The 11,898-nt window shown below is 42.3% G+C and overlaps 1 protein-coding gene across 1 annotated transcript; it reads right to left on the bottom strand.

The window, feature by feature from the left end:
* Positions 1-280: 280 nt before the first annotated feature.
* LOC121876483 (neurofilament heavy polypeptide-like) lies at positions 281-8,168 on the bottom strand (the record flags this gene model as incomplete). Its single annotated transcript, XM_042381585.1, has 8 exons — positions 8,085-8,168; positions 7,068-7,364; positions 4,895-5,050; positions 4,189-4,582; positions 3,878-4,107; positions 1,298-1,453; positions 592-937; positions 281-510 (listed from the first exon to the last, which is right to left on the bottom strand). Coding segments are annotated over exons 1-8 (1,893 nt in total), but the record flags the coding sequence as incomplete, so codon positions are not given.
* Between the last annotated feature and the right edge of the window lie 3,730 nt (positions 8,169-11,898).

Here is an 11,898-nt window from a genome sequence, read left to right as displayed (position 1 = left end):
TTATACATCCATAGTTATAAGTTATTAATTACTTACTCTACATTAAACAGTATGTAAATTATACTGGTTACATGTGTGTGTGTGGGGGGGGGTGGGATGTGTAGATAGATAAATAGATAGAACGAAATACTGCATATATATCTATATTTATATATAGAAGAGAAAAATATTAACCATTCTATCACATCGGGGGGTTACCGAATACCCATTGGAGGATTAAATCTTCAATGTAGCGTTTGGCCTCCTCTACCCGCTATATGTCTGTACTGGTGATACTGACATGGTTTTTATTGGTGTTGAGTCCCAGCAACACTCCGTATTTTTGGCCTATTTGTTTAATATGGGCGCCCTTGTGACCTATGAATGCTCCGTGAAATTTTTTGGGTATTTTAACGCTCTTCGTGATTTGATTTTGGCTGGACTGCTGTTTCGCGACGGCTGGTGATTCCCGTTCCGCTGTGGCTGGTGACCCAGGTTCCGCTGCGGCTGGTGACTCCGGTTCCGCTGTGGCTAGGGAGTAAGCGAGTGACCATTGGAGGATTAAGTCTTCAATGTAGCGTTTGGCCTCCTCTACCCGCTAGATGTCTGTACTGGTGATACTGATATTATTTTTATAGGTGTTGAGTTTCAGCAACACTCCGTATTTTTGGCCTATTTGTTTAATATGGGCGCCCTTGTGACCAATGAATGTGCCGTGAAATTTTTTGGGAATTTTAACGCTCCTCGTGATTTGATTTTGGCTGGACTGCTGTTTCGCTACGGCTGGTGATTCCGGTTCCACTGTGGTTGGTGATTCCAGTTCCGCTGCGGCTGGTGATTTCGGTTCCGCTTCGGCTGGTGAATCTGGTTCCGCTGCAGCTGGTGACTCCGGTTCCGCTGCGTTTGGTGACTCTGGTTCCGCTGCGGCTTGTGACCCTGGTTCCGCTTCGGCTGGTGACTACAGTTCCGCTACGGCTGGTGACTGCGGCTCCGCTTCGGCTGGTGACTCCGGTTCTGCATCGGTTGGTGATTCTGGTTCTGCATCGGTTGGTGACTCTGGTTCTGCTGCGGCTGGTGACTCTGGTTCTGTTGCAGCTGGTGACTCCGTTTCCGCTGTGACTGGTGATTCCGGCTCCGCTTCGGCTGGTGACTCCGATTCTGCATCGGTTGGTGACTCTGGTTCTGCTGTGGCTAGTGACTCTAATTCCCCTAGGGTCGACTCAGCCTAGCCTGGGTTGTGGTCGTCCTCTCTAAAGCGACGACGGATTTTACAACATAAATACACACAAGTACAACAAACAATAAACACTAACAGTACCGTTCCTATGATAAATGACCCAGAGGTAAAACGTGGGACGTCGCTCTCGGAGGCCTTCTTCAGCGCCTCCGTCACCCTCTTCATCTCAATTTTGATTTTTCTAGCAAGTAAAATGTCGCCCAAAGGAGGCACGTGGTCGCATAAACCTGGTTTGGGCTTTTATAGGGTTGGGAGCTCACCTATCCCAGGGCTAATAAGTTTTAGTCCCCTTAAAATTCTGTAGTAGAGGCTCACTCTTTATTTTTGTTGTTGAATTTTAATTTCGTCTAGCCGTTCTTTCAAATTTTTAAATTCATTTTCAACTGTAGACCTGTATTGGTAAACTACCATGTAGGTAGTGAGAGCTACAATTGCCACCAGTATATTTTTGCTATTAATTTTGGCCATTCCGTTAATCAGACCTATTTGTCTTTCTCTGGGTCACGCTACCATAACCCCAAATGGTGTTAACTTAGACAAGAATCTAGTTAGCTCAGCTACAGTCTACCAGTAATATGAACTAGTAATTTAAGCGCTGTAGGGAACATATGGTACTGGTGTTGAAGTAAACATATAGTACTGGTGTTGTAGTGAACATATGGTACTGGTGTTGTAGTAAACATATGGTACTGGTGTTGTAATAAACATATGGTACTGGTGTTGTAGTAAACATATGGTACTGGTGTTGCAGTAAACATATGGTACTGGTGTTGTAGTGAACATATGGTACTGGTGTTGTAGTAAACATATGGTACTGGTGTTGTAGTGAACATATGGTACTGGTGTTGTAGTGAACATATGGCACTTGTGTTGTAGTGAACATATGGTACTTATGTTGTAGTAAACATATGGTACTGGTGTTGCAGTAAACATATGGTACTGGTGTTGTAGTAAACATATGGTACTGGTGATGTAGTGAACATATGGCACTTGTGTTGTAGTGATCATATGGTACTGGTGTTGTAGTAAACATATGGTACTGGTGTTGTAATAAACATATGGTACTGGTGTTGTAGTAAACATATGGTACTGGTGTTGCAGTAAACATATGGTACTGGTGTTGTAGTAAACATATGGTACTGGTGATGTAGTGAACATATGGCAGTTGTGTTGTAGTGAACATATGGTACTGGTGTTGTAGTAAACATATGGTACTGGTGTTGTAGTGAACATATGGTACTGGTGTTGTAGTGAACATATGGTACTTGTGTTGTAGTGAACATATGGTACTTGTGTTGTAGTGAACATATGGTACTGGTAAAACATGTAGTAAACATATGGTACTGGTGTTGTAGTAAACATATGGTACTGGTGATGTAGTGAACATATGGCACTTGTGTTGTAGTGATCATATGGTACTGGTGTTGTAGTAAACATATGGTACTGGTGTTGTAATAAACATATGGTACTGGTGTTGTAGTAAACATATGGTACTGGTGTTGCAGTAAACATATGGTACTGGTGTTGTAGTAAACATATGGTACTGGTGATGTAGTGAACATATGGCAGTTGTGTTGTAGTGAACATATGGTACTGGTGTTGTAGTAAACATATGGTACTGGTGTTGTAGTGAACATATGGTACTGGTATTGTAGTGAACATATGGCACTTGTGTTGTAGTGAACATATGGTACTTATGTTGTAGTAAATATATGGTACTCGTGTTGTAGTAAAGATATGGTTCTGGTGTTGTAGTAAACATATGGTACTGGTATTGTAGTAAACATATGGTACTGGTGTTGTAGTGAACATATGGTACTGGTGTTGTAGTGAACATATGGCACTTGTGTTGTAGTGAACATATGTTACTTATGTTGTAGTAAATATATGGTACTCGTGTTGTAGTAAAGATATGGTTCTGGTGTTGTAGTAAACATATGGTACTGGTGTTGTAGTAAACATATGGTACTGGTGTTGTAGTAAACATATGGTACTGGTGTTGTAGTAAACTTATGTTACTGGTGATGTAATTAAACATATGTCAAGTCGAACAACATTGAGCGGTTTTTACATTACGTGCATAAATAACCGGCTGGTAAATGATTCCAATGACCCATGAATCAGTCCTAACTGGCGGTGCCATTATCTACATATTACTTATCTAACTATCTAACATACTTGAACCATTGCAAGTGTGAAGCAAAGTATCCAATTACCACATATGAGCAATCTATTAAGTATTTCAAGAATTACCTACTACCTGGAGAGAGAGTTGCATCATACTTCGGCAACTGGATAAGACTAAACATCTGCAGGATGTTTTAGTCCCCTGAGCAACCTTTACCCTCTTCAGGTCATTGAATAATTAATGTTCATAATTATACATCCATAGTTATAAGTTATTAATTACTTACTCTACATTAAACAGTATGTAAATTATACTGGTTACATGTGTGTGTGTGGGGGGGGGGGGTGGGATGTGTAGATAGATAAATAGATAGAACGAAATACTACATATATATCTATATTTATATATAAAAGAGAAAAATATTAACCATTCTATCACATCGGGGGGTTACCGAATAACCATTGGAGGATTAAATCTTCAATGTAGCGTTTGGCCTCCTCTACCCGCTATATGTCTGTACTGGTGATACTGACATGGTTTTTATTGGTGTTGAGTCCCAGCAACACTCCGTATTTTTGGCCTATTTGTTTAATATGGGCGCCCTTGTGACCTATGAATGCTCCGTGAAATTTTTTGGGTATTTTAACGCTCTTCGTGATTTGATTTTGGCTGGACTGCTGTTTCGCGACGGCTGGTGATTCCCGTTCCGCTGTGGCTGGTGACCCAGGTTCCGCTGCGGCTGGTGACTCCGGTTCCGCTGTGGCTAGGGAGTAAGCGAGTGACCATTGGAGGATTAAGTCTTCAATGTAGCGTTTGGCCTCCTCTACCCGCTATATGTCTGTACTGGTGATACTGATATTATTTTTATAGGTGTTGAGTTTCAGCAACACTCCGTATTTTTGGCCTATTTGTTTAATATGGGCGCCCTTGTGACCAATGAATGTGCCGTGAAATTTTTTGGGTATTTTAACGCTCCTCGTGATTTGATTTTGGCTGGACTGCTGTTTCGCTACGGCTGGTGATTCCGGTTCCACTGTGGTTGGTGATTCCAGTTCCGCTGCGGCTGGTGATTTCGGTTCCGCTTCGGCTGGTGAATCTGGTTCCGCTGCAGCTGGTGACTCCGGTTCCGCTGCGTTTGGTGACTCTGGTTCCGCTGCGGCTTGTGACCCTGGTTCCGCTTCGGCTGGTGACTCCAGTTCCGCTACGGCTGGTGACTGCGGCTCCGCTTCGGCTGGTGACTCCGGTTCTGCATCGGTTGGTGATTCTGGTTCTGCATCGGTTGGTGACTCTGGTTCTGCTGCGGCTGGTGACTCTGGTTCTGTTGCAGCTGGTGACTCCGTTTCCGCTGTGACTGGTGATTCCGGCTCCGCTTCGGCTGGTGACTCCGATTCTGCATCGGTTGGTGACTCTGGTTCTGCTGTGGCTAGTGACTCTAATTCCCCTAGGGTCGACTCAGCCTAGCCTGGGTTGTGGTCGTCCTCTCTAAAGCGACGACGGATTTTACAACATAAATACACACAAGTACAACAAACAATAAACACTAACAGTACCGTTCCTATGATAAATGACCCAGAGGTAAAACGTGGGACGTCGCTCTCGGAGGCCTTCTTCAGCGCCTCCGTCACCCTCTTCATCTCAATTTTGATTTTTCTAGCAAGTAAAATGTCGCCCAAAAGAGGCACGTGGTCGCATAAACCTGGTTTGGGCTTTTATAGGGTTGGGAGCTCACCTATCCCAGGGCTAATAAGTTTTAGTCCCCTTAAAATTCTGTAGTAGAGGCTCACTCTTTATTTTTGTTGTTGAATTTTAATTTCGTCTAGCCGTTCTTTCAAATTTTTAAATTCATTTTCAACTGTAGACCTGTATTGGTAAACTACCATGTAGGTAGTGAGAGCTACAATTGCCACCAGTATATTTTTGCTATTAATTTTGGCCATTCCGTTTATCAGACCTATTTGTCTTTCTCTGGGTCACGCTACACATAACCCCAAATGGTGTTAACTTAGACAAGAATCTAGTTAGCTCAGATACAGTCTACCAGTAATATGAACTAGTAATTTAAGCGCTGTAGGGAACATATGGTACTGGTGTTGAAGTAAACATATAGTACTGGTGTTGTAGTGAACATATGGTACTGGTGTTGTAGTAAACATATGGTACTGGTGTTGTAATAAACATATGGTACTGGTGTTGTAGTAAACATATGGTACTGGTGTTGCAGTAAACATATGGTACTGGTGTTGTAGTGAACATATGGTACTGGTGTTGTAGTAAACATATGGTACTGGTGTTGTAGTGAACATATGGTACTGGTGTTGTAGTGAACATATGGCACTTGTGTTGTAGTGAACATATGGTACTTATGTTGTAGTAAACATATGGTACTGGTGTTGCAGTAAACATATGGTACTGGTGTTGTAGTAAACATATGGTACTGGTGATGTAGTGAACATATGGCACTTGTGTTGTAGTGATCATATGGTACTGGTGTTGTAGTAAACATATGGTACTGGTGTTGTAATAAACATATGGTACTGGTGTTGTAGTAAACATATGGTACTGGTGTTGCAGTAAACATATGGTACTGGTGTTGTAGTAAACATATGGTACTGGTGATGTAGTGAACATATGGCAGTTGTGTTGTAGTGAACATATGGTACTGGTGTTGTAGTAAACATATGGTACTGGTGTTGTAGTGAACATATGGTACTGGTGTTGTAGTGAACATATGGCACTTGTGTTGTAGTGAACATATGGTACTTATGTTGTAGTAAATATATGGTACTCGTGTTGTAGTAAAGATATGGTTCTGGTGTTGTAGTAAACATATGGTACTGGTGTTGTAGTAAACATATGGTACTGGTGTTGTAGTGAACATATGGTACTGGTGTTGTAGTGAACATATGGCACTTGTGTTGTAGTGAACATATGGTACTTATGTTGTAGTAAATATATGGTACTCGTGTTGTAGTAAAGATATGGTTCTGGTGTTGTAGTAAACATATGGTACTGGTGTTGTAGTAAACATATGGTACTGGTGTTGTAGTAAACATATGGTACTGGTGTTGTAGTAAACTTATGTTACTGGTGATGTAATTAAACATATGTCAAGTCGAACAACATTGAGCGGTTTTTACATTACGTGCATAAATAACCGGCTGGTAAATGATTCCAATGACCCATGAATCAGTCCTAACTGGCGGTGCCATTATCTACATATTACTTATCTAACTATCTAACATACTTGAACCATTGCAAGTGTGAAGCAAAGTATCCAATTACCACATATGAGCAATCTATTAAGTATTTCAAGAATTACCTACTACCTGGAGAGAGAGTTGCATCATACTTCGGCAACTGGATAAGACTAAACATCTGCAGGATGTTTTAGTCCCCTGAGCAACCTTTACCCTCTTCAGGTCATTGAATAATTAATGTTCATAATTATACATCCATAGTTATAAGTTATTAATTACTTACTCTACATTAAACAGTATGTAAATTATACTGGTTACATGTGTGTGTGTGGGGGGGGTGGGATGTGTAGATAGATAAATAGATAGAACGAAATACTACATATATATCTATATTTATATATAAAAGAGAAAAATATTAACCATTCTATCACATCGGGGGGTTACCGAATAACCATTGGAGGATTAAATCTTCAATGTAGCGTTTGGCCTCCTCTACCCGCTATATGTCTGTACTGGTGATACTGACATGGTTTTTATTGGTGTTGAGTCCCAGCAACACTCCGTATTTTTGGCCTATTTGTTTAATATGGGCGCCCTTGTGACCTATGAATGCTCCGTGAAATTTTTTGGGTATTTTAACGCTCTTCGTGATTTGATTTTGGCTGGACTGCTGTTTCGCGACGGCTGGTGATTCCCGTTCCGCTGTGGCTGGTGACCCAGGTTCCGCTGCGGCTGGTGACTCCGGTTCCGCTGTGGCTAGGGAGTAAGCGAGTGACCATTGGAGGATTAAGTCTTCAATGTAGCGTTTGGCCTCCTCTACCCGCTATATGTCTGTACTGGTGATACTGATATTATTTTTATAGGTGTTGAGTTTCAGCAACACTCCGTATTTTTGGCCTATTTGTTTAATATGGGCGCCCTTGTGACCAATGAATGTGCCGTGAAATTTTTTGGGTATTTTAACGCTCCTCGTGATTTGATTTTGGCTGGACTGCTGTTTCGCTACGGCTGGTGATTCCGGTTCCACTGTGGTTGGTGATTCCAGTTCCGCTGCGGCTGGTGATTTCGGTTCCGCTTCGGCTGGTGAATCTGGTTCCGCTGCAGCTGGTGACTCCGGTTCCGCTGCGTTTGGTGACTCTGGTTCCGCTGCGGCTTGTGACCCTGGTTCCGCTTCGGCTGGTGACTACAGTTCCGCTACGGCTGGTGACTGCGGCTCCGCTTCGGCTGGTGACTCCGGTTCTGCATCGGTTGGTGATTCTGGTTCTGCATCGGTTGGTGACTCTGGTTCTGCTGCGGCTGGTGACTCTGGTTCTGTTGCAGCTGGTGACTCCGTTTCCGCTGTGACTGGTGATTCCGGCTCCGCTTCGGCTGGTGACTCCGATTCTGCATCGGTTGGTGACTCTGGTTCTGCTGTGGCTAGTGACTCTAATTCCCCTAGGGTCGACTCAGCCTAGCCTGGGTTGTGGTCGTCCTCTCTAAAGCGACGACGGATTTTACAACATAAATACACACAAGTACAACAAACAATAAACACTAACAGTACCGTTCCTATGATAAATGACCCAGAGGTAAAACGTGGGACGTCGCTCTCGGAGGCCTTCTTCAGCGCCTCCGTCACCCTCTTCATCTCAATTTTGATTTTTCTAGCAAGTAAAATGTCGCCCAAAAGAGGCACGTGGTCGCATAAACCTGGTTTGGGCTTTTATAGGGTTGGGAGCTCACCTATCCCAGGGCTAATAAGTTTTAGTCCCCTTAAAATTCTGTAGTAGAGGCTCACTCTTTATTTTTGTTGTTGAATTTTAATTTCGTCTAGCCGTTCTTTCAAATTTTTAAATTCATTTTCAACTGTAGACCTGTATTGGTAAACTACCATGTAGGTAGTGAGAGCTACAATTGCCACCAGTATATTTTTGCTATTAATTTTGGCCATTCCGTTAATCAGACCTATTTGTCTTTCTCTGGGTCACGCTACACATAACCCCAAATGGTGTTAACTTAGACAAGAATCTAGTTAGCTCAGATACAGTCTACCAGTAATATGAACTAGTAATTTAAGCGCTGTAGGGAACATATGGTACTGGTGTTGAAGTAAACATATAGTACTGGTGTTGTAGTGAACATATGGTACTGGTGTTGTAGTAAACATATGGTACTGGTGTTGTAGTAAACATACGGTACTGCTGTTGTAGTGAATATATGGTACTGGTGTTGTAGTAAACATATGGTCCTGGTGTTGTAGTGAACATATGGTACTGGTGTTGTAGTAAACATATGGTACTGGTGTTGTAGTAAACATATGGTACTCGTATTGTAGTGAACATATGGTACTGGTGTTGTAGTAAACATATAGTACTGGTGTTGTAGTGAACATATGGTACTCGTGTTGTAGTAAACATATGGTACTGGTGTTGTAGTAAACATATGGTACTCGTATTGTAGTGAACATATGGTACTGGTTTTGTAGTAAGCATATGGTACTCGTGTTGTAGTAAACATAGAGTACTGGTGTTGTAGTAAACATATGGTACTGTTGTTGTAGTAAACATATGGTACTGGTGTTGTAGTAAACATATGGTACTGGTGTTGTAGTAAACATATGGTACTGGTGTTGCAGTAAACATATGGTACTGTTGCTGTAGGGAACATATGGTACTGGTGTTGTAGTGAACATATGGTACTGGTGTTGTAGTAAACATATGGTACTGGTGTTGCAGTAAACATATGGTACTGTTGCTGTAGGGAACATATGGTACTGGTGTTGTAGTGAACATATGGTACTGGTGTTGTAGTAAACATATGGTACTGGTGTTGTAGTAATCATATGGTACTGGTGTTGTAGTAATCATATGGTACTGGTGATGTAATTAAACATATGGTACTGGTGTTGTAGTAAACATATGGTACTGGTCTTGTAGTAAACATATGGTACTGGTGTTGTAGTGAGCATATGGTACTGGTGTTGTAGTGAGCATATGGTACTGGTGTTGTAGTAAACATATGGTACTGATGTTGTAGTGAACATATGGTACTGGTGTTGTAGTAAACATATGGTACTGGTGTTGTAGTAAACATATGGTACCTAGTGTTGTAGCAAACATATGGTACTGGTGTTGTAGTAAACATTTGGTACTGGTGTTGTAGTGAACATATGGTACTGGTGTTGTAGCAAACATATAGTACTCGTGTTGTAGTGAACATATGGTACTGGTGTTGTAGTAAACATATGGTACTGGTGTTGTGGTAAACGTATGGTACTGGTGTTGCTGTAAACATATGGTTCTGGTTTTGTAGCAAACATATAGTACTGGTTTGTCGTGAACATATGTTACTGGTGTTGTAGTAAGCATATGGTACTAGTGTTGTAGTAAACATATGGTCCTGGTGTTGTAGTGAGCATATGGTACTGGTGTTGTAGTGAGCATATGGTACTGGTGTTGTAGTAAACATGTTGTACTGGTGTTGTAGTGAGCATATGGTACTCGTGTTGTAGTAAACATATGGTACTGGTGTTGTAGTAAACATATGGTACTGGTGTTGTGGTAAACATATGGTCCTGGTGTTGTAGTAAACATATGGTAGTGGTGTTGTGGTAAACGTATGGTACTGGTGTTGCTGTAAACATATGGTCCTTGTGTTGTAGTAAACATATGGTACTGGTGTTGTAGTAAACATATGGCACTGGTGTTGTAGTAAACATATGGTACTGGTGTTGTAGTAAACATATGGTCCTGGTGTTGTAGTAAACTTATGGTACTGGTGTTGTAGTGAACGTATGGTACTGGTGTTGTAGTGAGCATATAATAATAGTGTTGTAGTAAAAGTTTAATAATATTTTTTACTAGTAATGTATCGAAGTATAGCAGTACAGGAACAAGAACACGAAAACTACATTGGTCACTGATTCTGTAAGTGTGTGCACACAGGATGGTTAATGCGTCTAGGCACACAGGGTGGTTAATGCGTGTAGGCACACAGGGTGGTTAATGCGTCTAGTTTGGCAGCATTATGTTAGTGATAAGGTGCAGGGACTGCTTGCCTCCTCTCGCTTGCAACTGCCGCCGCTGGCTAGCCCTCGTGGTGAACAGAGAAGCAACCTTGCGCAAGTCTTCCCCTGCCAGTACATAGCATGGACGACAGTAGACTGCCAAAGCAGCTGCAATACAGTCACGTGACGTTGGCGGTCAACTGTAAAGGTATAAGGATAGTCTTAAGACTTACCTGAAAAAATTTCCAAATCGAGCCCCTCACATGGGAGACGATTACTCCTCATTGTGTCAGTACTTTCGAGTTAGCCCGACTCAATGACAGAAAGAGAAAAGCGCCAACTGTGGAAAGACGCTGCTGCCGACCCTCCCGCACTAGTTGTAGCCCTTCACACGTACAACATCTGTGGACGACTCTGCCGGTCCCATATCTGCCTCTCGAGTCACCACAGAGCTCACTAATGAAGGTGACATCTTTAATAACTCATATCATTGTATCATAGCTGGATGATCTTCATACTCGATTCCGAATTACAGCAAAGTAGTAGTAGTATTAGTAATGTGTGTGTGTGTGTGTGTGTGTGTGTGTAATAATAATAATAATAATAATAATAAACGGTTTATTAATAGAGTTGCAGCTGGTGGCTCAAAATATACACACTTACATGTGATTTAGACATAATAATATATGAGAACGTTCAATACATTTACAGGGCTGTACAGTACATAAATCAGGAGTTGTTTATTGTTTCAACACTAGATGGGGTGGTGCTATTCTTATATCTATCAGTGCCAGCTCTTATGGGCTGAATTTTGTTCTAATGTCGGACTGTGCGAGGTGGGCGGGGTATTGCAGGTGGTAATAGGTGTCGATGACGAGGATTGTGCAGTAGTCCACTACCAAACCTTGCTAATGCGTGGTGGTGGAGGTCACCGAGGGATGGCATTTCCAGGGTGGAGAGAGCGTTGTTGTAGCCGGAGCTGCAGGCCCTCTTCTATACCTTCTCTAACCGACGTTGTTGGGTAGATTTGAGAGAAGACGACCAGGCTGGTGACGCATACATTAATTTGGGGAGAATAAATGCGTTGTAGATAGTCCTCAGCTCTGGCGTGGGTGCCCCAAGTGACCTGAGTCGTCGTTGCATGTAGAGTCGGTACGAGGCTGCCTTGATAGTGTTGTTTACGTGGGCCTTCCAGTCCAGTTTGTTACACCCAGGAGTTTGGCAGACTGCACTACCTGGAGAGGATGGGCACCAACAGTAACTGCTGGAGCTTGCACTGGAGTGGTGGCGGTATTGAAGTGCATGACTACGGTTTTGGTGTGATTGATGGTGACGTTATTCTCCGTACTCCATGCCTGTAGCCTGTCCAGGG

The sequence above is a fragment of the Homarus americanus genome, unplaced genomic scaffold (genome assembly GCF_018991925.1).
Source record: "Homarus americanus isolate GMGI-L3 unplaced genomic scaffold, GMGI_Hamer_2.0 scaffold30481, whole genome shotgun sequence".
Taxonomy (NCBI): Eukaryota; Metazoa; Arthropoda; class Malacostraca; order Decapoda; family Nephropidae; genus Homarus; species Homarus americanus.
This window is presented reverse-complemented; position numbering and strand designations above follow the sequence as displayed.